This window comes from Notamacropus eugenii, chromosome 3 (assembly GCF_028372415.1).
Source record: "Notamacropus eugenii isolate mMacEug1 chromosome 3, mMacEug1.pri_v2, whole genome shotgun sequence".
Lineage (NCBI taxonomy): Eukaryota > Metazoa > Chordata > Mammalia > Diprotodontia > Macropodidae > Notamacropus > Notamacropus eugenii.
Window position 1 is genome coordinate 283,914,580 of NC_092874.1, and position 25,072 is coordinate 283,939,651.

A 25,072-nucleotide genomic window follows, 5' to 3' on the forward strand; every position below is an offset into this window, starting at 1 on the left:
GTTTTCCCTGCTTTCCCTGGGCTCAAGGGTTCTCTGCAGCGAGCCCTTACAAGACCCCTGGACAAGGGGAGTCTGTTCTCTTGTTTCCTTTTTGCTCAAATTCTCCTGCTTCTCCAGAGATTCTGCAAGGTTCTGTTTGAAGTTGGCCTTGTGAGGGCCCACTGGGCTCCTGTACCAAGTGAAAATGAACTCTGAAACACCCACAGTGACTATATTAGCCAGCATGGACCAGCCAAGATGGGGCTACCTCAGGCAATGATTGGCATCTTGCGGAGTGAAAGTGATGACTGGATGTCCATAAAGTGGAGTTACTGAGGCTTTTCCTTAGCTGGATTTGGTTCAAAAACATACCAAGGAGAGAACAATTACAGATTTCAAATTGGCTCCTCTCCCTTGGGTTAGGGGTATGGAGGATAATGCTAGTCATTAGGGAGCTAGATGTTGGCAGAGACCAGTCAGGAAGTGGATTATCTACGCTGATTTTTGCTTCTCTTTGGTCTGCCGCCGGCCTTTTTTGGTCTCTTACTTTGTTGTTGCCAAGAACTAAATTCTCTGCAATAAACAAACGCAGTGAGATTTTCATCGTGTCTAGCCAGAATATCAAGATTATGATTATATATTTGAGAAACAGTTTGGCACAATGGTTAGAGAGTTTCTGACCCAAGGGTCAGAAAGCTCTGGGTACCTTTAACAGTTGCTGGCTGCATGACCATGGATAAGTTACTTAACCTCTCAGTGCCCCCATTATTAGAAATTGGGCATTATTAGGCAATTCCTAAGACTGTAAGCTACAGACAGATTGTTGATCTATATTGGTAGCTGAAGTTTTCACCCCAGGGGTGCCCTGAATTGATGAAATCTCAGGTCTGATTGTTTTAATGTAAATCTCATTATGGAAGGAAGGAAGGAAGAAAAGAAGGAAGGAAGGAAGGAAGGAAGGAAGGAAGGAAGGAAGGAAGGAAGGAAGGAAGGAAGGAAGGAAGGAAGGAAGGAGCGAGCTTATTTTACTGCAGTTTTTGAAAGTTAGTTTTAATTTGTTTTTACTTCCAGATTTAATTTGGGGGATATGGAGTAGGGGTTCTAGACTTGTGATTAAATCATTGTGGGGTACTCCTAGAGTGAAAACTTCCTCTAATAATGCAAATCAACAATTTTTTTGCACCTCATGGACTGAGAGAGTTGGTTGGAGTGTTAGGAGCACACAGCCAGGATGCTTTCAAGGCAGAATTGGAACACCAGTCTTCCCGGCTCCAAGGCCAACCCCTCTGTCTGTTCCAACACATTGTCTTTCTTGTTCCTGAATATGTGTACTAATTATAACTTTCATAGTCACATATGAATCAACCTGAAGAGATTATGAAAAGTGAGTTCTTCATTGTGTAAAATATTTACCACTGGGAATATCCAATGAGTAGGATGATTTCCTCCTCCTCTCATAAGATTCATATGACTTTAACTAAGCTGGATGATTTCTGCTTTCAGTTGCCTCAACAAGGATTGTGATACCTGCCCTGCTTATGATGCGGCTGATTATTTGAATTTACATAGCACTTTTTAAAAAATTCTCAAAGTGCTTAGCATACAGGGTGTCATTGCAGAGAATCCAAAATTTCTAGCTGAATGAGGCTGAGGGGCTGTCCAGCCCACTCCTCTCACTTTATAGGTGAATACGTGATTTGCCCAGAAGCCTCCAGATGGGTTGTGAGCCCAGGTTCTCCGGCTCCCATGCTCTCTCCACTAATACCATGCTGAGACTGGTGCTGTTTCTTTAACAAGGAGGAAACTGAGACCTAGAGAAGACGGATGACTTACAGATGTCATGGAGTCAGATGACATAGAGCAAATAGTCATTAAGCATGGGGTATTCAGCAGGAATTCCTCCCTCCAGAGGAAATAATATTGTCTTCACTTGTTCCCTGGAAATGTTTCCAGTGAAACTTGGGACAGGCCCCCTACAGAAATGAGAAGAAAACAGAACAATAAAAGAGAGGCTGTTTTTTTCTCTTCTCCATAGGACTGCCTGTGGTGCTGGCCACACAAGCAGCAAATGTCCTTCTAAAAGGGAAAACCAAACAGTTATACCTTTAAATTCCCAGACTCCTTTTCTTTTCTTTCTTTTATTTTGTAATGGGCAAAGGAAAGAAATTCATGTCTTTTTACTCCACGGAGAGAAACGTATAATATCCACTAACAAGATGAAAAGTCACGAGTCCTTTAAATACCTTGAAGGAGCTGGAGCCCTAAAGCTGTCTGGTGTTTGGAGCCCCTGGACATCCATCCCCAGGTTTCCAGCACAAAGAAGCAGCCACAGGTTTAGACTGCTCCACATTGACTGTGGCCTCTATTTCTTATGTGATGATGGCTAGAGATACCCTAATCCAGGGACTCATAACCTGAGTCCAGGCTTTTTACCATCGTGTGTGTGTGCACACGCACACGCACACACACACACATAGAGTCTTCATGTATGTGTATATATGCACACTATACATGTTTATATATACATATATTGATATATAAATATAAATGCATCTGGATATACATACTTATATGTGTGTATATACATGGATATAAATATATATAGTTACATAACTATATATAATTTGATATATAGTATACATATGAGGACTTGTTTCATACTGCAGCCTATTACATATATTCAATTATCTATGTGCACATATACATATATGTATATATACACATACACACACATTCAATTATTGCTGCATTTCAAGATAATTGCTGTCCTTCAGCATCAGTTGTATTTTATTGCATGCTTTTAAAAATATGATTCTGAAGAGGGATCCCTGGACTACCCCAGGGTGATTCTAACCCTTGATTTACCCTCACCGTGCCTTTGCAGTCCCCTCATTCTTTACCCTCCTCCACACACTCTTACATTCTTGGTGGTACAGTTCCTCTCCTTTTCGTTGCATTTTTTACTCTCCTTTATCTGTCCTCTCTTCGTTCCAGCAACTGTTTTCCTGGAGTTTTGGAAGAGAAGACGAGCAGTAATTGCTTATGACTGGGACTTGATCGATTGGGAGGAGGAGGAGGTTTGTATGAAAGCATGCCCCTCACTTTGCCAGACCATCCCCTTTCCCAGGGTGACCCAGAGTCTCCAGTTGCATCCATGGAAGCTGGATAGCATTGTAGAGAGAGAGAGCCCGACTCAGGGCCAGGAAGGCTGAGGTGGAGGTTCTGCCTGTCACAGTGAGCCGTGAGACCCTGGGCAAGTCCCTGCCACCTCTCATTGCCCCTGGGAAATCTCTGAGTTAACAAGTCACCGACATAGTGCTACCCTGAATTGGGAAAGGGGGTTTCCTTCCCTGGGAGTCCCCTATGCCAATGAAATCACAAAGACAGTCCCTCTCCCGGGCCTTTTATCCAGAGTCACTCAGAAATGTACCTCTTCCTACCTCCTAGTTGGGATAGGCAGACAGACAAACCATTCAGGTGTATCCCATTTGCTCCACGTTCTGTCAAGTGCAGGGAACACAAACACAAATGAACAAGGCATCTCCTGTTCCCTAGGAGCTCACATTCTAACAAGGGAACACAAAACAGGAAGAAGTGTTACACTGGAGGTGTCTGTGTGTCTGTGTGTGTATGGGTGGAAAAAGAGGCTAAGGGGGACCTTGTGAGTGACCATGTCCATCCTCTGCTGTGGTTGCCTTCAATAAATGGAATGAAGCTAAACCTGCTCCAGAAACTGACTGGATATGATAAGTAAACCCTTACGAAGCACTTACCGTATGCCAGGAACTGTGCTAAGCACCAGGGATATAATTGTTCTCTGCATTTTAGCTCTTTCCCAATTCACATAAAAACCTCATAGGAATTTCATATGGCTGTTCAGTTTGCACATCTATTTTAGAGCCAGAAAGACCTGAATTCAAATCCTGCCTCAGGTTGCATGACCCTGGGCAAGTGACTTAACCCCTCCATGCCTCAGTTTCTTTAGTTGTCAAATAAGCGTAATAATAACACCGAAGATTGTTATGAGAATCAAGAGATAATATTTGTCACACGTGTTGCAAATCTTAATGCGTCATATAAACACTAGTTTTTCTTATTTTTCTTCTTCATCTCCCCCATACCTGTCCCTCCCTCCTCATCACTTGGCTTCTGCCCCCATCCTAACCCTGGCCAGCTTCCTCCCTGGGCTTACACTTCCTCCACCTTGGTATAAGCCCAGCCTCGGTTCCTCTCCTCTGTTGCTCAAAGGCACATGAACATCATATAAAATCTCCATCAACTAGAACCTAACACCTTAGCATTCTTTTCCTAATCCCATAATTACTTTTTCTTCCATGACCTTTTCTATTTTGGGCTTGTTTCAGCTAGATTAATCAAATCTCCGTTTGTTTTAGAGGTCTCAAAAGCTCTGACTGTAGCTGGTTTTGTTAGGTTTTTAATGTGTTTTCAAAGTCAATTGTTATATATAAAATCAGTTGATTAAAAGTGAATTGTGTGTGATAAAAATTTTAATTGTCATATTTTTAGCTATCCAAGTAAGATAAGAAGGAGAATAATTGGAGCTAGCTGAGAACTGCGTTTTTCCATTTTCCAACATGGAGAATTTTCATCTTCATTGTGACGTTTGAGTTACTCCCTAATGGTAGAAGGGAAATTTGTTCATTCTTTCAGGTCACTAGGGAACTGCTTTAAAATAATCTTTTTGGTTCATGGCTTATAGTTTGATTTAATACAATAACAGAAACACTTGTGAGATTCTAAAAATATCTATCTGAATCACTTGCTTTCAACAATGGTGGATCTGGAGTGTACTTTTTTCACAATGACCATTTCTTGATCTAAGATTTGGGGTATGAGCCTGCCATATTAGGTTAGTTGATTGGCTGTTTGGTGATTTGTTTGTGGGTCTGTTTGTTTGTTTTTCCTGCGTACAACTGCCCAGTTCATAAAAATTTGTCCCTCTCTTCTTTAGGAAGAAATACGGCCCCAGTTTGAAGCTAAATACTCCAAGAAAGAACGGATGAATCCCATTTCGGGAAAACCAGAACCTTATCAAGCATTTACGGATAAATGCAGCAGACTTGTTGTTTCTGCATCTGGAATATTTTTTATGGTTTGAGGACTTTTTTCCATTTATTTTCTTCTAAATGAAACTAAGCTGTATGTTTGTACAAAGTGCTTATAGGGACTTGACCTCTCTTAATCCTCATATTAAACCCAAGAGGCAGGTGGAGGAGGGGGAAAAAGAATTATTGTTCCCATTTTACAGATGGAGAAACTGAGGCTAGTATGTGCCTAAGCTAAAGTAAGAATCCAGGTCTTGTAATTCCAAGGTCAGCACAATCAGTCACTACATCAGTAAATATTTATTCAGCACCTTCTGAGTGCCTGACATTGTGCTGAGTGCTAAGGAGACAGAAGGAGACTAAAGACATTTCTTGCCCTCAAGGAGCTTACAATATAATGGGGGAGACAGTAACCAAACCAATATGTACAAAGCAAGCTGTATACCAGATAAATACGAAGTCATTAACAGAGGGAAGGAAAGCATTGGAATGAGGAGGGATTGGGTATAGAACAGGGGATTTTAGTTGAGACTTAAAAGGAAGGCAGGGAGGTCAGTAATTGGAGCAAAAAGCCATTTGGCCTCCCTGAGCCTCAATTTTCTTTATCTGTAAAATGAAGGGGTTGGGCTAGAGGGTATCCAGGATCACTTCCTGCTTGAAATCCACAGTCCCATAATCCCAGCTTGGGCATCTATGACCTTGGGAAACCATTTAATGACTCTGGTCCTCAGTTTCTTCTCTGTAAAATGAAGGGACTAGACTGTGTCTCTCCCCGCTCCTGGGTTCTGATCCTAAGATTTTTGCACTACCTGCCATAGTGGGTTTGCAAGTCATCAGAAGTGTTAGTACGGTACTGTCATTATTATTATAGTAAGTGCTTAATAATTGAGGTCCTTATAGATAAGTATTAATAGCTGAATACCTTTAGTAGCATAAAACTGCACTAGAACTTTGGGGACACCCTGTCCATAGTTGTGAGCTGGTATGACCATGAAGTGTTTCAACTCCTCATGCTCAAGGCTACACTTATTTCTCCTGTCAAGCCAGAGCACCAGCCACAAGAAGGTATTCCCAGGTAACAGAACTGATCTGAGAGTGACAGTCAACTAGATTAAATATACATTGGAACTGGGTAGGTAGACAAGGGGCATTAAAAAACCATTCACTAGAAGAGAGCCCATCCCCAGAGCCTCAGATGAGTTCAGGAAATGGTGAGTGGTCCAGCTGGATGAGGGTAACAAGGATTGTGCTGGTTCTGCTTGGCCCTGAGGGACACAACCAGCAGCGATGGGCTGAAGCTCCCCAGAGGCAGGTTTCCACTCAACAAAAGTGGGGGAAAAACCCTTCAGCACAATTGTTCTAAATGCCCTAAATGGACTGCTTCGTGAGCTCATGGATCCCTCCTCACCACAAGTCAGTAAAGGGAGGATAGCTATAGCCACCTGTTGAGTGTATCATAAAGGTGGCCGTATGGAATTACAGAAGGAACATTCACTCTGGATTCAAAGGACCCAGGTTTACATCCCACCTTGAACGCCACTGCCATTGTGACTCAGGAAAAGCCATTTCCCTTTTCTAAGCCTCTGTTTACTCAACAGCAAAATAAGTAGTTTGGATGAGCTGCCTCTCAGGGTCTCTTCCAGTGGTAATCTATGTTCTGTGTGCTCTCTGAATCATCAGTTTCCTCAGATGTGAAATGATGAGGGTTGGACCAAGTGGTACCTAAGTTCCCTTCTAAATCCCTGGGCCCTAAGTCTGTTTCTTCCAGTCTAGATGACAGAGTTGAAAGCCTAGAACAATAGAGTAAAACTCTCTCCTCTCATTCTGGGAGGAAGGTAAACACATGCCCCAAGAATTCTTTCCTTCCTGAAATAGGATTTTTAACAGCAACCCCATGAGAGCCAGTTGAGATCAAATGAGATACTGTAGGTAAAAGTGCTTTATAAATTTAAAAGGGCTATAATCTCTCAATCGGTAGTTTCTAATTGAATTCAACACCACTGGTCTTAGCCAAGGTCCCTCCCAGCTCCAGAGCAATCATGTGGCCTAGCCTTAGCACTAATACTAAGAGTTTTTTCTGAGGGATATGATTCTCTTGCAGCCTCCAAGCCCAGAAGGCCTTCTCTGTTTTTCTCCCCCACTGTAGATCTGTGTGGTTATTGCCGCTGTGTTTGGAATCGTCATTTACCGTGTTGTGACTGTCAGTACTTTCGCTGCCTTCAAGTGGGCTTTAATCAGGAATAACTCTCAGGTTGCAACCACAGGGACAGCAGTGTGCATCAACTTTTGTATCATCATGCTGCTAAATGTGGTAAGGAGGTGAAAGGAGGGATGAGGGAGGGAGAGACACGTGGCTTGGATGGACTCATGGCAGACTCGGCCCTTTTCTTCGGAAGCTTGGAGGAGCCTGCTGAGAGTCTGGGCACGGGGGGGGCATCACAAACCACTGGAGCAATGGTGGGCAAGGTTGAGAAGGGGTGTGGAGTAGAGGCTAAAAACCCAGGTGAAAATCCCACTTCGGCAGCTTGCCAAACTCTGTGAGCCTCATGTAACCTCTGAGGCTGGACTTTTTGTCTTTAAACCTCCACATTCCAGGGTGGTTGTGACGATCAAATGTGAGCATGCACATCAGGCATTTCTGAATCTATATTAAGGTACTGCTACATTAATGTGAGCTGCTGTTACTATTATTGTTAGAGGAAGGCTGGCTTGCAGGAGAAAGAACTGGCTTTGGAGTTGGAAAGAATGGGCTTCATGTCCCATTTCTGCCACACAGGGGCTGAGACCCAAGGCAAATTACACCAAGCCTCAGTTTCTTCATCTGTAAAATGAGGATAATGCTATCACCTGCTTTCCCAGAGATGTAGCAGAGAATCATACAAAACAGCGAAAGACATGAGAACTTTAATATCCTTAAACTGTACTGACTTTTCAGACAGAGGTAGAAAGTGTTCTGTTGGATCTTAAAGAACTATATGAAGTGATATTTACCATCACGATCATCATCATTCTTTTGATAAGATCCCAATAGAATAAAGAGTCACCCTGGTATTATTCATGGACATTTCATGTATACAAACTCTTGCATGGGCAGATAAAATAATTCCCTTTTATGGCTAAATAGGAGCATAGCTCATCTTCTGTGGGCTCACTGGGAGCATCCTCAGGATAACTCCTAAGTCTCTGTATTTTGAAAGTTTTTTGTTTCATGGAGTTTAGAGGTGAGTGTTTGGCATTGCTTGCTATGAAAAATGGGACTTTTCAGTTTTTATGGATCAAATTTAAGTTTACTGCAGGAAATAGTTCAGTCTGTAACAGTATGATTCAGACTCCATCTGTAGCCTGTCAGAGAAACCCTCCAAGTTTGAATTCAAGAGTTGCTGATTCTTAATTGCTAAAAGACCTCTTTCCCCCAAAGGATGGAGGGAGGATCTATCAGCTATTTTAGTTCATAGCCCCAGGGGCTACGTTAGCTCTTTGTGATTCAGACTTCATCTGTAGCCTGTCAGAGAAACCCTCCACGTTTGAATTCAAGATTTCTTAACCCAGAATGTGCAGACTTATTTATTTTAGCATTTTGGTAACTGTATTTTGTTTGATGCATTTAAAGCAATTCCATAGGGTCCTGAAGTCTGGAAGGCTTCACTTTAAATCCTGTCTCTCAGTTACCTCTTAGATATGTGACTGTGGACAAGTCACTTAACTCTCTCCGCCTTAGTTCAGCATCAGTAAAATGGGCATAATAATACTGACCTCACAGGGGTGAGGATCAGATGAGATAATGAGGGTCACGTGCCACATAGGTGTTAGCTGTCACAATGCTCTGCTGGTTGTGATGGCTGTTCTGCAGAACGGTCCATAGGCTTAACAGAACCACCAAACGTGGCCAGGACACAAAAGAGGTTAAGTGCCCCTGATCTGTTTAATCCTTCGACAAGCACCTTCTAGACCAGGCTCTGTTACCAAAAATGAAACAATCTTTGCTCTCAGGTAGCTTACATTCTGACTTTCAGACTCCTGTTTCTGCCCCAGCTGCCACTCCTTGACCTCCTTGCATTATCTGATTTGGGCCTGGGAAATTCCTTTCACCTCTTTCCCTCTTCCATAATGCCAATCATTGACCAAACAAATCGCATCCTGGGAGTGAGCCTGAAAAGGACCTGGGATGAGCATCCTTTGTCCCACTTCCCTTCCAGTCGAGTAGGAGACTCACTGTCCTCTCTGAACAAATTACTGTAGAAGTAAACTGATCCTGCTAAAAGAAACAGATACTTCTTTCAAGCACAAGAGCCATTAGCTGTACTTTGGCCTCTTGACCAACATGCTTTTTAATAATAATAATAAAGTTTAAATGGAAGGAAAATTGACTAAATACATTTTTTTTTTTCAAATTCATAGAATGGATAAGTCCTTGGAAAGTACTAGGCCAAATATGAGCATCTTGTGTGTTTTGTTCTGATGAAGAGTTTAAGCTTTCTCTAGCCTGAATAACCCGAGGGAGGGCAAGCAGCCTGGCAGAGATGGGCAAGGCTCTGTGGAACTGTTCTCATGCTTTGTAGGACAGAAGGGAACATTTGGACTGGTCAGAGGCTAGGTTTCTTCCCCAATCTATTTAAGAAATCACACAATAAATTAAATGCTGCACCAGTTGAAAAATGCCATTAGAAGGTAGTAGGTGTTAGCTGTGATAACATAACCTTGAATCCATTGCTGTGAGGGGGGCAACAGGGGGCTGGCTCTGAGGTTTCACATCTAAATGAAAGGACTTTTCCCAGATCACCTTTGATTGGAGATATGCACCCAGGATCACACACAGTGTGTCTCAGAGGCAGGACCTGAACTCGGGTCTTCTTGACTTATGTCAGTGTTTTAATGTGCCACAGTGTCTCTCTTTCCGAGATGAAGGTATCCAGGGGTTAAATCTAAACACTTCCTCATCAGTAAAATGAGGAAATACCTCTTTGGGAATTATTGTCCTATCAGAATTAGTATTCTGTTAGATAATAATAGCCCCTGATTCACAGGGTAAAAGAATCAAGAGATTATGTATACGAAGCTTAAAATGACTTACATGTTTTAGCTATTAAGATTACCCTCCCACTGTACCCAATCTTCACTGTACCCAGTTGTGACAACATTAATATGTATCATGTCCAACAACTGTGCTAACAGACACTTTATTATTGATGGCGCTCTCACAGAGGTCCTTGATGCTACAACATATTTTTAGCTGCAAAGGCTTTTGAGACATATATAATACATGTAGGTGTGGGAACAAAGCAGTAGTTGCTGTGAACTCCAAGGAGTGGACGTCACTGAAATCCAGACTGCAGAGTGACAGATAGGGCGTGAGATCCAGAGCTGGTAGAGACCCCAGGAACTTGTCCAACCCTGTCCTTTTACAGATGAGGAAATTGAGGCCCAGGGACATTCAGAGACTTTCCCACATAGTAAACATCAGACCAGGTCCTCCGACTCCAAAGCCGGTGCTTCCAGCCATTCTGCCTTCGTGCGGATGGTTAATTTTTAGGTCCTGCAGAATTCAGTTTTCAAAAATAGGCCCCTAACAGTACATGCTGTCCAGTACTGGCACCATTGCTTCTACTCGAAATGATGTTTTTTTAAGATAAGTGGAGTGCATTTTAGTGTCATATAATTGACCTATAATTTAAGTATTTGTCATCCCATTAAATTAATAATACATGCCACAGTGTTCCTAACTGAAAACTACTTGACTTTCAGTCTTGAAGCAGAATAAGTGGTCTGTTGTTATCACTGCATTACTCAAACAAATGTCCCTAGAGGGCATTTGAATGAATTGTGTTTTCACTTAACTGACAACCACTAGAGTTGTGAATTTCCATCATCTTTTGTATTTTGGTAACCAGTCGACAATTAATGATCCTAATTTTAAGACTCCAAGTTTGCTTAGCTCTGAGATTCCAAAGCAATTTGGTTTGCTTCCTTTTGGGGGGAGTATCTTTTCCCTCAAGTTTCATTTATTTTGAGTGTTCGCCAACAAATTTCCTTTCCCATTTCTACCATCTTGATAGGGAAAGACAGGAAAGAGGAGCTCACAGGCCCTAGGGGTGAACTTGTATCTCTGAACATATGGTGAACCCCTTCAGGGCAGAGATAATATCACCTTTCTCTTTGGGTTTCCATTTCTTAACACAGTGCCTGCCACATTTTAGGTAATCAGTTCTTTCTGGGTGATGGTGTCATTGATTGATTGAGAGCCTTAGAGAGCATCTAATTCAATGTTGTCAAACTCAAATAGAAACAGAAGCTACTGTACAAACTTAGCATTATTTGTGTTGTATCATGCTTGTATTTGTTAAACTTTTTCAGTTGGTTTTAATGGTCCTGAGGAGCTTTGGCCACTTATGGCTCAGGCCTTGAGTTTGATGCCTTTGTGTTGAAAGTATAATTCTTTGTTTGGACTTTCACCCTGATTAAATAAGCAAAACTCAAGCAAAGAGAATTAAATGTAGTTTATTATAAGTATGTTAACGTAGCAACACCTTGAAGGGTTGACCAGTGGAGATCAGCAATGGCTTAAAAATTGAGCCGCTTTTATGGATGACTTTGGTGATGAAATAAAGTCAATTCAGATGGGTCCACATCAGCAGAAGAGGTTGGGCCCTTGCATCTCCACTCCTCCCCGAGGTAGGAAGATGTAAGTGAGTTTCCCGATACAAGGAGGGTAGAGGTGACTTGACCAAACAATACCATCTCTCCCCAACGCTGATTGATGAGAAGGTCTGGGAATGATAGGTCATTGAGTCAGCATAACTTTCACGATCTGATTCACCCTACTCCCCCCTTTTTATTCTGATGAGGAAACAGGTCTAGGATAGAGGAGTTACTAGAAATAGATGTGGACAGAGAGAAAATCAATACTCTCCATATTCTTAATATTCATGCTTTTTTCTGAAAGCCCTCCTTAATCACACTTGTAATAAGGGATATCTCCTGCTATGAAACTTCTATGAATAGCCCTTACTGAACAAACCGGTTACAGGGCACTTACGTATTTACTGTGTAATCTGATTTTCTCTGCATGTCTTTTCTGTCCAAATGGATCAGAAAGTCTTGGTCTGGCAGCTACCACAGACGCGTAAAGCTCAGAAACCTTAAAAGGGCATCTAGGCCAATCCATATCTGAAAGAAAAAATCCCCTTTACAACATTAATCAAACAAGCATTTATTGAGCTCCTATTGTGTGCCGGGCAGTAGAGAAAGAAAGACAAAGTAAGACAATCCCTGTCCTTAAGAAGTTTACAAGTGTCCCCTCTATCAAGAGAGAAAACCCCCTCTATAAGCATATGGAATGAATACAGTGATCCATGTACCTTTTCTTACTGTGTGCCTATCATTAGTTCATTCTATCTCAGCCTTTAATAGGAATCCAAGAATTTCTGAGAATCGCTAATTCCTCACTAAGTATTTATTAAGCACCATATGTGCTTAATAGACATATGTTTACATGCCAGACATTTTGCTAAGTGCTTGGGATACAAAAAGAGGCAAAATACAGTCCGTCTTCTCAAGGATCTCACAATGTAATTTAGTGGGAATCACTAAACCTCTTTGGGACTACACAAGGACCACTTATGATACTAACTCGATAAATGGTCTACTTTTGCTGTAGAACAACCATGTGCCTGACTTACTATCAATGAGATGTGAATTTTAATCATCTTTTCACTACCCTCAGACTCTCAGTTTCTCCATAAGGTCATCCATTTGCAAGATGGTCACTTGAACCCTTGCCCTAATGGAGAAGTCTAGTTCCATGGCACCATAAGCTCTCAATAAATGTTGGCTGATATTTACATTATGCTCGGGAATTGAGACATGCATGACCTGGCCTATGTTTTCATGGGTAAAGGTGCTCCCAGGGGAAAAAACTCGCTCTACTAATATAAGATTGGCCCCACAGGACAATTTATAATCTTAGAGGGATGCCTTAGAGTACTGAGAGCTAAGCAGTTTGTCCAGCATCCCAGAGACAAGTGTGTAAGAGAGGCAGGAAATGAGACCAGGTCTTCTTGACCCTGAGACTTGTCTTCTGTGAGTACGCCATAGCCCTTCATGTTCCTGAGAAACTATCATGTATCCAGGGGGAAATAACAACTTATCTCCAGGATGCAGAGCCCTAAAAAAGGAGCCCAGAAGACATGGGGCTAGTGGACAGCAAACTTGCTCACCTCTCCAGGGTCCTTCTAGAACAAGGATGCCATGGAAATGAATGGGTTCTTCTGGAGGGGAGGGAAACTTCCAATTGGATTGCTGGGTCACTTGCCTGTCTTCGGACTCTATATTTGGGGGTCTGTGCACTTCATTTTCTGAATTGTCAAATATTTTTCTCCTTATTTTGCAGTTGTACGAAAAGGTTGCTCTTCTTCTGACAAATTTAGGTAAGTGGCAATATCTTCTTTCAAGACACTCCCCTACAATAGGGGTGAAGGATGAAGATGCCACGTGTTTAGAAACGGGTGGTGATGATTTCTGAATTGGCTGGAGATGGGGAACTATGGTGACTGATTTATTTTTAAGTTTTATTTGATGCCTTTTGTTTGTATATCATGTTCATCTCCTGATCTCTTCCTACCTCAACTCCCCTCCCCCAGTAAACTCTTCTTTCAAACAGAGAAAATAGCTGAGCAAAACCAAGTGTAGCCACTGTATCTGAAATATATGATTCCATATTCATTGCCCTCCACTCCTTAACCAAGAGGAAGGAGGAATGTTTTATCACTGAGGGTTCATATTGGGGTCATTACCATAGAAGCTCTTTGGAAGTTATTATAGAGAAAGAAATACAGGGGGGCTCTTTTTGATTTGTTTGTTTTCCTTTTAAGGAGTTGGTTAACCTGAGATCCATTAATTTTTTTTATTTTAAAATATTTTAATAATTTTCAATATGATTGGGTTTTTGTAAAACATCATTCTAAGAAGGAGTCCATAGACCTTGCTGTCAAAAGGATCCATGACAGTCAAAAGGTTAAGAATCCTTTCTACAGAGAATGCGATAAGGGTGGGGACCTGTGCATATCTGATTACAACAAATTTCCCTGGCCAGGAAATCTTTTCATTTCTATAATCAACAGATTACCTAGGGGCTCAGAGCATTTTATGAATTTTATTTGTAATCTGTATTTTTAAGCTTTCTAGCTTCTCAGAAAAAGGAAACCATGTGGAACTGAGTCTTGTGCCTGAGACAAAACCCTCAGGGAGTGCAGCTAGGTGGTGATATGTTGAAGGACTTGAGTTCAAATCCCACCCCGTGTGAATTTGGGCAAGCCACACAACCTCTTTAGAAATGAGCTTCCTCATCAAGAAAATGTGAACATTGGACCAGATGACTCTGAGGTCCTTTCTCGTTCTAGATCTCTAGTAGGAATCCAAGAACTGAAAATAAGGGGTCCTGAGCTCAAAACACACCTCCATAGAACTCAGTTTCTTTATCTATAAGATAAAAGTATTGTACTCTAGATGGTTCTAAGGTCCTTTCCATAGATCTCTGATCCTAAATAATTTTACTTCCCTGAGCCTCAGTTTCCTCATTTTAAGAAAAAAAATGAGAAAGTAGAACTAGTGATTTACAGGGTCCCTTCAGCTCTGCACCTATGATCCTATGACCTTAAATGTTGAGATTCTTTGCCAGCCACCATATAAACCTGTGATGCCTCACACATAGTAGGGGCTTAAAAATGTTTTTTCACTTGAATTAAGTTTGCATTTGGGATATATTTTAAAAGGACCAAATTTAAATAGCAAGACATTTTTATTTTTTAAAAAACCCATTATAGAATGAGCAAAGTTTCTATTTGTTCATTTGACCAGAGGACTTGCTCCAGATCCACTAGACTCTGCTGCTTACTTACTATCCATGTGACCATTCACAAAAGTCATTTAACCTCCACAGGCCTCAGTTTCTTCATCAGGGAAGTGAGGGGGCTGGACCAGATGGCTTGTTGATTGAGCCACCACTTGATTCTGAGGTCCCTTCTAACTTGTCCCTAAGATCCCATGTCAGTACTTTATAATTCACACAGAATTTACTTTTATATCACATCCTCAGGTGGTTGTTATGAAGGGTAGAAATAAGCCTGTCACCAAGAATCCCTCCAAAGCCATGATCTATGACACAGTGAAAACCTATGTCCATCCAGGTGAACTCTTCAGAGCTCACAAAGCAGTGGAATGAGCTGGGGGCAGCTGTGAATGGAGCACAAGTGTTTAACACATCTCCAAGATGTAAAGAAGGCTGCACTTTTATTACACAAGCTGTTAGTCCCTAAATTTATAGATACAGTCATTCACATATGACCCATGTTGGCTCATTTCTATATGCAGTTTTCCCAGGGAGAAATGCTTGTTGACTTTTTGCCATTAAAATCTCTCTGTACAGCCCCAGTTAGAAAGAACATGGATAGAAAATCCAAAAAAAAACCCACCATCTGCCTACATTAGTAAAGGTATTAGACTCTCAGTCACAAGGCCTGGGATCACGTCTGAGTTCTGCACTTTACTATCCATGTAACCCAATGCAAGTCAGTTACCCTCAGAACCTCTGCTCTCCCAGAAATTTTTGCCTTGCCTTCAATACTAGACAAACCTGTAATTCTGTCACTTGGTAATTATTCCACCAAGTCAGGTTCCACCCCGTCACACAAACATACACCCCAATTTTTGTAGGTGATCTTTAGAGAGTGGCTGTGACCCAGAAAGATCCTCAGCCATCTGCTAAGCAGGGGAGAAGTATCTCACACTGAGCCAGACAACAGAGGCAGCAGAATCTGAATATCCACACTGCAAACGGCAGCTATGGCAAAGGGAATAGGGAGCTGGACTAGGAATCAGGGAGACCTGGGTTCAAATCATCCTCTGACACTTACTACCCAGGTGACCCAAGTCAAGACCCTTAACCTCCCCAGTCAACGAGTAAGCATGCATTAACGGCCTTCTTTGTGCCAGGCACCGTTCCAGGAGCTGGGAGAGATGGTACAAAGAATGAAATGATCCCTCTATGCCTTAAACAACTTTATAGGATTACTCTGCTAAATCTTTGATAGGTTAATGAGAAGAGTTTCTTCTTCATCTGTATTTGAACTGTTTCACCAGGTTACAGTTAATTTTGAGTGGCCTTCGTGGGTCTATGCATTCAAGCCTCCCTGAAAGCTGGAAGGGCCAGTGTGGTGGGCCCTTGGCAAGGGAGGCGCTGGTCAGCAGGCACAGCGGAGGCTGGAGGGTCAGGTGCAGGCTCTCAATCTCTGCCCCTTCTTTGTCCACAGAGCAGCCTCGCACCGAGTCTGAGTGGGAGAACAGCTTCACTCTGAAAATGTTTCTTTTTCAGTTTGTCAATCTGAACAGCTCTACCTTTTACATCGCATTCTTCCTTGGAAGGTAAGGACTTGAGTCCACGCATCTTGTCCCATGTAGGGAGCAGAGAATGGGTGTGTGACTGAGCTGAGATAGCACCCCTCTGTAGGTAGCCAGGGACACGGGTGATGTTTCTTACTGGGGAAGGACTAGGGCCAAAGGGGCTGTTCAGACATCCAGGGTTCTTGGAGAAGAAAACTTAAACCGCCCATATTTAACCACTTCACTGTTTTACTGCAAAACTTGGCACCAGAATTCTTGGAGAAATCTGCAGCTTCTAAAGTCCTTTTACAGTAAGTTGTAACAGAGAGGTCCCCCAGAAACAGAGGGAAAAGGCAGTGTGGTCAAATGGAAAAGGTTCTGGTTCTAAAGTCAAAAACCTAGGTTCCTGTCACTCCTCTGACACTCCTTGTGTGACCTTGGGTCTATTTCTTAACAGTTTCCTCATCACTAAAATGAAGGAGCTAGACAGGATGCCCTCTGAAGTTCTCTTTCAGCTTGAAAACCCATGATATCTTTACAAGTCATTTCCCCTGCCTAGGCCTCAGTTTCCTCCTCTGTAAAATGAGGGGTTAGTCTGCAAGTTCCCATCTTGCAATAAACCTATTTCTTTATCATACTAGTTGTGTGACCTTGAGCAGCTCACTTCACCTGCATTCCTGAGGGGGTTCAATGAGATGACCTCTGACATCCTTACCAGCTCTAGATCTATAATCCTATGGCTTCCTTAGGTCTCACTTTTCACGTGATAAAATGAAGGGTTTGGACTAGCTGGCCTCCGATGTCCCTTTCAACACTAGGTCTCTAAGCATCGATGAGAGGTGGAGCAAGCCTTGGTCAACAACCCATTATATGCCAGGCATTCTGGTCCTTCCTACCCCTTGCTTCATGGCCTGACATCAGAGATCACTGGAAAGACCCTTTCATGAATATGTCAGGGCTTTATGTGTTTGGGATTGGGGAAGGATGAAAAAGTCCCTGAAATTTATCATATAATAGGGTGGAGGGGCTCAGGGAATGAAGGAAAATGAAGTAAGGATCATTTTCAGAAAGGACCATGAGTTATTACTAAGGAAATAAAGCCTATTAAGGCAACTGGTGTGATAGAACAGCACCCAGTGATTTATTTGAAAGAGGAGCTAGAGGCTATGTCAAGCATGAACTGAGTGACCCTGCTGCGTGTGGCGCCTTAATGTGGTCTCTTGTGTTGAAGGTTTACAGGACACCCGGGTGCCTATCTGAGGCTGATAAACAGGTGGAGACTAGAAGAGGTCTGTATCTCCTTGGGAGGCCCAACTTTGGGGGGAAAACAGAGGCCCTTAATTTGGGCAAAGCGGTAACTGGGTATTCTTATTCCAGAGGCAATTTCAGTAGGGGAAGAGGCAGGGAGGGGAAAAGTAAAGAGGATGCTAGTTTAATCATTCATAGAATAACCTAATCATTCACATATATGTGTATGGGTTTGTATATATAAGATTTTTATGTAGAGAAAATCTATTAGTGATGTGCATAGATCTGTATTTATGCACTTATAACCCCAATTCCCCAACCCATAACTAGCCCTACTTCTCCAATCCTGACACTTGACCATGGGTACAAAGAGGGGAGAAGACCTCTAAGTTTGGCCCTCCTCCACCACAAGGGTTGTGAGGAGGGCCAGGAAGAAGGGAGAAAGTAAGGGAACAGCCTTGGTTCTTCTTCTTTCCTTAGTCATTCAATAAACATTTACTACTGTGTGCCAGGGGTAGCTAGGTGACACAGTGGATATATAGCCCTGGGCCTGGAGTCAGGAAAACTCATCCTCATGAGTTCAAATCTGGCCTCCAACACTTACTAGCTGTGTGACCCTGGGCAAGTCACTTTATCCTGTTGACCTCAGTTTCTTCAGCTGTAAAATGAGCTGGAGAAGGAAATGGCAAAGCACTCCAATATCTTTGCCAAGAATACCCCAAATGGGGTCATGAAGAGTCGGGCATGACTGAAAAACAACAATTGACTCTGTGCCAGGCCCTGAGCCAACTGCTAAGGATATAACAAGAGGCAGAAGACACGCCCTGCCCTCCAGGAGCTTAATCTAATTGAGCTCTGTGTTTGTGTTGCAGTGCCACCCTAGTGGATGCCTTATTGATCTCTGTATGCAAATGGGAATTATAATGGTGCTAAAGCAGACCTGGAACAATTTCATGGAGCTTGGCTACCCGTAAGTATAGAGACGTTCTGATGCTGGGCCTACTGCCTTGTATGGATGGCCCATGAGAGGGCCCGGGGACAGCTGGCCTTTGGGGCAGACCATATAGGACCTGTTTTAGAAGACTCAGTGCTAGCCACCAGCCAGAAGGATGGCAAGAGGCAGCATGAGATGGTAGAAAAAGAGCTATCCTTGAAGCCAGGAGAGATCAGAGTTTGAATCCCAGCTTGGGCAAACCTTCATTTCCCTCAATTTCTTCATATGTAAAAATCAAGGGATGGAATTAAATGGCCTCTACCATTTCTTTCAGCTCAAAATCCATGATTCTGCTTGTGACACATACTAGCTATGGGATGATGAAACAGACACTGAGGCTTTGTGAGCCTCAATGTTTGCATCTGGAAAATGGGGCTAAGATGACATCACAGGATTTGAGGAGCAAGAGGGACCCAATCAGAGAATGTATTAAAGTATTTTATGAACATCCCAGTGCTGTATTTGTCCACCATCATTAGGATCATAGATTTAGAGCTACAAGGGACCTCAGAGGCCAGCTAGTGGAACTGTTACACTTCATTGATGAGGAAATGGAGATTCAAAGAGGACAAACCAGTCAGTCAATCAGCCAACAGACATTTATTAATCACCTACTATATGCCAAGCACTGCCCTCAGACATTAAAGCCAACACTCTTTGCATTATACTATATTGCCTTCTATGACTGTTTTTTTTTAAATAACAAAGAGGCTGGTAAAGTTTGTGCTTAACCCACAAAGAACCTTTAAGTGAAGTCCTTCAGAGCTCACACCTTGGTCCCCTCCTCCCCTTCATTCTATGCCAAGGAACTGATCATGATCTTCATAGTAGAGACGCTTGTGCATGTGGCCTCCCTGCAACTGCTTTAGGAGGAGATAGTCAGTGGTCATTCCATAACTCTGAAGCTGCCCCAGCAGATGACCAGGGTTCAGATCTCACCTCTGATGTGTACTACCCATGTGACCATGGGCAAATCATTTCTAACTCTACGCCTCAGTTTCCTCATTGATACAATGAGGCTCATGAAGTCCTTTCCAGCTCTGGGTCTGAGATCCTCTGAGCACAGGGAACAGGAAAAACAAAATGAAAAACAGATCAGAAAACGTCCTTTGAAAAGTCCATGACGGCACCCCTCCCCCTCACGCACACCCCTATATTTTATTGTGAGCTGATTCTTGATTATAATTAAGTAAATAAAACCTTTTAATTTGACTATGTTTGCAGTTTTAGACAGTTAATTGTTACAGGGATCTAAATCTGCAATGCATAGCCTCTTCCCGTTTTCCCCCATGCCTGTTGGTTTGTGTTGTGGGTCTTTATTGGGACATTCTGTAAGGATCAAGATGTTATCACACCCCTGGCCTTCTCTCCTCTCCTCCCTCACTGCCCGCTGCCCAGCTAAGGCCACCAACAGACAATGATGAGCCTGAAAGTCACCCCACCTTCTCAGCAGCTCATGTCTGGAAGTGGTCTGGTATCTTCATCTGTATCTCCCCATCCCTGGTTACAGGCCCTTGATTTTCCTTCTCCAGCTTCTTACGGTACCAGAGAAGAAAAGGGCCAAATGAGGTAGTCTGTTTTGAATAACTAGCTAGAATGTTTTCTCAATTAAAAAACCCATCATGGAAATTCTGTTCAAAATCCAAATAATAATTCAAGCATACCACAGAAGCAAGGAGTCCCAGACTAACTCTTGTAGCCTGAGATCTACTACAAAGTCTGTGAATTTGAGGGGCTTTTTTCCATACTTCCAGTTTCATCTTTTTTGAGCCCTTTGCCTGCCTCAGTGCCTTCCCTACCCTGCCTCTCCCTCTGCTAGGCTTCCCCCCCCCATCCCCACCCCTCACCCCCCATCCGTGAAGCACTGATTCCCCACTTTGCAGTTTTCTTTCTTTATGTCTTGCAGCTACCTCTTAAAGCTGACCCTGATTCTTAGCTAAGTGGCTTAAGCTAGATGATGCTAACAGCAGGATAGAGGAGGAGGATGATGATGATGATAACTAGCATTTATATAGGGCCTACTACATGCCAGGAACTGTGCAAAGAGTTTTACAGCAATTATGTCAACAGAGGTACTATTATTATTCCCATTTTACAGATGAGGAAACTGAGGCAAACAGAGATAAAGTGACTTGCCAAAGGCCACACAGCTAGTAAGTGTCTGAGGCTACATTTGAGCTTGCATCTTCCTGACTCCAGGCCCAGGGCTGTGTCCACTGCACCACCTTACTGACCTAACGATGGAAGTTCTACTTCACACACACTTCCCTCTCCATTAAATAGTCCATGGCCATCATACAGTCAGAAAGGGAAACGTAGGAATGAGAAAATCTGAGGAAGGCCTCCAACAGTCTCAATGCTCATAAATCCCAAATGTGAAGGGCAGCCAAGGGTCCATGATTAGGGCACCCCGCTGCTCTGGTGGCCTGTGGCATGCGTGGGCTAACGGAACATGCCCTGGCTTTGGTGGCCTAAGGGCTGGGCCCAGGCTCTAGATCAGCCACTTATGGGCAAGTCACTACCATCTCTTCAGGCCTGTTTTCTCATCTTTAAGATCGGGGTGCTGTTGACCCTTAGGAAGGGCAACAGATAAGCATAGCCAATAATTCCACAACACAAGTGTTACCTGGGAGGTGACACGGACCCTCTACGACATTAAGCTGCAGAATAAGTAGGAATCTGCACTGGTATTATTAATTATAATTATAATAAGCAGTTATATGGCCTTTTACGGTTCACAAAATTCTTTGCAAGTAATATCCTCACAACAACGCTGGGAAGTAGGTGCTGTTATTATCCCTATTTTAGAGATAAGAAAACTAGGGCTGAGGTAAGTGACTTGCCCAGTGTCTGAGGCCAAATTTGAACTCAGGTCTTCCTGACTCCAGGCCCAGCATCAGGTGTGTAGCTGTTGTAATCACGTCGCTCTGAGATCATGCACGCAAAGTACCTTGGAAATAAGAGCGACCCCGCCTCCACGGGTTCCATGTTGCTGCCACCACGGGCCCTCCTTTCCCATGTCTCAAACATGTTCTTCGCTTTTTCATTTCTCCTTTTATTGTGTTTGCATATGGTGACTGGCCTGGAAAGTCTTTTATAAATACAAATTTTTTTTCCAAATTGGTTTTTTGTCATGCAGGTTAATTCAGAACTGGTGGACGAGGAGAAAAGTCCGTCAAGAGCAAGGCACACAGAGAAAAACCAGTTTCCCACAATGGGAAAGGGACTATAACCTGCAGCCCATGAATGCTTATGGGCTCTTTGATGAATACCTAGAAATGAGTATGGAAAAGTTCTTTTGCCTATTTTTTAAAATGTAAATTTTAGCCCTCTGGGATGTTCTTACCTAAATCTACTCCTCTTCTTAGAAAGATGTTTGACTGTTAGTATAACCAAAAAGCAAACAAAACCACACACCTACTGTGTGCAAGGTGCCATCCTAAGTGCTGCCAGGGATGCCAATCTGGACAAGCCATGGCCCTTGTTCTCAAGGAGCTTCTAACCAAGAACTGGAGCTATACCCCAGAAGGCAAAGAGGAAGGAGCACCATCTTCTGGAGGCAGAGGACCCAATGACCTTGAGCAGAAAGCTTCACTTCCCTGGGCCTCAGGTTCCTCATCTGTAAAATGAGGGATTTGAACCAGTGGTCTCCAAGGTCCTCTGCAGCTCCACATCCCTACAATTATTACTTTAAGAAACTCTGTCTATATCTTCACCATAGTGAAAAAAAAAAGACAATTTAACACAAAGGGGAAAAAAATCTGTTAATTTTTTTTTTTTTTACCTCAAGTGGATAGGTATCAGAATGTTCCAGCAATAGTGCAATGTTCTTATCTTTCAAAGTCACTGGAGAACACAAATGAGTTATCAGAAAATAGCAAACCAAGGAAAGGAAAAAGGAATTCTCCTTATCAGACCTAGAAAAACTAGACTTATCTTACATTTAAGAAGGAACTGTTCTCTAAGAAACTAAATTTAGAATGCACCTTAAAAGTTTTCCCCCATTGGGATATTTTTCCTGGTTAAAAAAATACAACTAAGTTTCTTTGGGCACTAGTAAAATCTAAGTGATAAAAAAGAGTTTTTGGATGGTTTATGCATTAAATATATGCTGATGTTTTGGGAATTTCAGTTACAAGCTGCCTGAATGATATGACATTAAGTTGAAGTCAAACTGAACATTAATGCAAAATTTAATTAATACAGTTTACTAATAGAACAAACTCATTTGAAGGCACTGCTGTGCTGTTTCTTCCTGCTCAGTAAATAAGAGAGTTATGGATGGGTGGATGGATAGATGGATGCATGGATAGATGGATGGATGCATGGATAGATGGATGGATGAGAGGAAAGAAGTTGGAAAGGAAGGGGAAGACAAATGGAAGGAAAAAAGGAAAGGAGAGGAGAGAAAGGAAAGAAAAAGAATGTGCTTATAATTTGCCAGACATGACCATGAAAGTAGGATGATCCCTACTCTCAAATATTTTTCATTCTAATGGAGGCAGAGAATACATAAAGGGAACTAGAAAACATGTGGGAGGAGGGGAAAAGAGGATACCCAAGTTGGGGCAAAGAAGCTGCTATGGAGAGGAGGCCAGAAGGTAAGTGGGCAGCATGCCTGGGACTTGTGATGATATGTTCCAAGCAAGGGCTCCCCAGTCAATGAGTTGAACGCTGAGTGGAGTTATTCTCAGGAGAGTCAAGGTGTCTGATGAGGAGGGTGATAAGGGAGGGAAGCAAGTGGCATGTCTGGAATTTCTGAAGACACTGAGGAAGAAAAAGGAATTACTGGGAATGGTCAGTTCACCACTGTACATATCATCTTCTTATTTTAAATTCTAATCCATAAAGTGATGTTGATAGCACCTTTCCTCTTCTACCCCCAAAAAAAGAATCCACCTTATTTCCTAAAGGGAAATTCTCATAGCAGAGGTAGGGAAACAATTCTTCCTCTTCCCATAATGGAGGTGTACCATGTAGATGGATCTCAAGCAACCAAGTCAACTATATTTTGTACTCTTGGTTTCCTTTGTCCACTGCAGCCCAATGCAGACCCAACCTGGACCCTTATTGTATGGCAGAGCAGAGTGATAGCCAGCCTCAGCCAGGAAGACCTGGGTTCTAGTCCCACTTCTGACACCTACTGGCTCAGGGAGCATGGACAAGTGTCCCCAGTGTCCCCAGACAACTTTCTGTGACTTTAAGTCACCAACCTGCACTGGCAGAGGGACTTCCCCACATCATAAATAACTTGTATGAAATATGTGTCCAAGAAGCTTCCCGTAATATCTTTGCTTCTTACATGACTCAAAGAATCACTGTGGACACAGTCTAAGTTCATTTGGCTTACTCTTCATTTTGCACTCATCTATTCAACCATTCATTCTTCAGCAGCCATTTTGCACCTACTGTGCGCTGGGAGAAAAAACCAGGTTAGATAAAACATAGCCACTGATCTTTCTGAACATAAAGTCAGAAAGGGGAAGGAATTAAGTTTTCTGCTAGTTAGTACTAGGATACTTGAGGCAGCTAGATGGCACCATAGTGGATAGAGTGCTGGGCCTGGAGTCAGGAAGGCTCATCTTCCTGAGTTCCAGTCTGGCCCCAGACACTTCCTAGCTGTGGGACCCTGGGCAAGTCCCATAACCCCGTTTACCTCAGTGTCCTCATCTGTAAAATGTTCTGGAGAAGGAACTGGCAAATCACTCCAGTATATTTGCCAAGAAAATCCCAAGTGAGGTCACCAAGAGTGAGATGCGACTGAAACAGCTCAACAACTAGGATGTTAGTGATGTCACATTTTTTGACGAGGCAGACAGAATCTTGTAGTTAGAATCTGAAAGCCCTGGGTTCAAATTCCATCTCTGATAGGAGCTCTGTGTGACCATAGGCAAGCCACTTCAGTTTTTGCAGTCTCTGGTTCCTTATCTATAAAATGAGGATGTTGGACTAGAAGCCTCTTAAGTCTCTTCCAAGTCAAATTATATTGCTTTAAGTCTCTATTTGTGCCTTCTTGCAAAGTACCAGATTTCATGGAAATGTAGTAAAAACTATGAAGTTTCTGCCCATTTGAAAAAGGTCTTGGTTATCATGTTGTTTCAAGCTGGCTGACAGTATATATCCCACTTACTATGTAATATAATATAGATCAAATGTCCCAAATTCCATAAAAGTTCATTATGTTCCTTCAAAAAATATGGCAGGACAAATAAACCAATTAGGTGAAATGTCAGTCAGTGTGCAACAGAGACTTCTCTACATCTGGCCAAATTAACATTTCAGAGTTCTTTAGTTTTATCATTTTATTCATTAAGCCCATGTGTAGTTAAAGCTTTCTCTAAAATATTATTTCCTACATAGTTCACATAATTAATTTCAAGTTATTAGCAGAAGGTACTGACACCAAAAACTT

At 42.4% G+C, this 25,072-nt stretch overlaps 1 protein-coding gene across 8 annotated transcripts in view; it reads left to right on the forward strand.

The window, feature by feature from the left end:
• The window catches only part of ANO4 (anoctamin 4), a 415,424-nt gene that overhangs the window by 362,720 nt on the left and 27,632 nt on the right, over positions 1-25,072 (forward strand). For all 8 annotated transcript variants that reach the window (XM_072655688.1, XM_072655689.1, XM_072655692.1 and 5 more), the window contains 8 exons: positions 2,974-3,056; positions 4,952-5,092; positions 7,192-7,356; positions 13,432-13,468; positions 16,349-16,460; positions 17,650-17,707; positions 18,539-18,636; positions 21,800-21,942. In XM_072655688.1, coding sequence (XP_072511789.1) covers positions 2,974-3,056; positions 4,952-5,092; positions 7,192-7,356; positions 13,432-13,468; positions 16,349-16,460; positions 17,650-17,707; positions 18,539-18,636; positions 21,800-21,942 — 837 coding nt within the window. The remainder of the gene's footprint in view (positions 1-2,973; positions 3,057-4,951; positions 5,093-7,191; positions 7,357-13,431; positions 13,469-16,348; positions 16,461-17,649; positions 17,708-18,538; positions 18,637-21,799; positions 21,943-25,072) is intronic.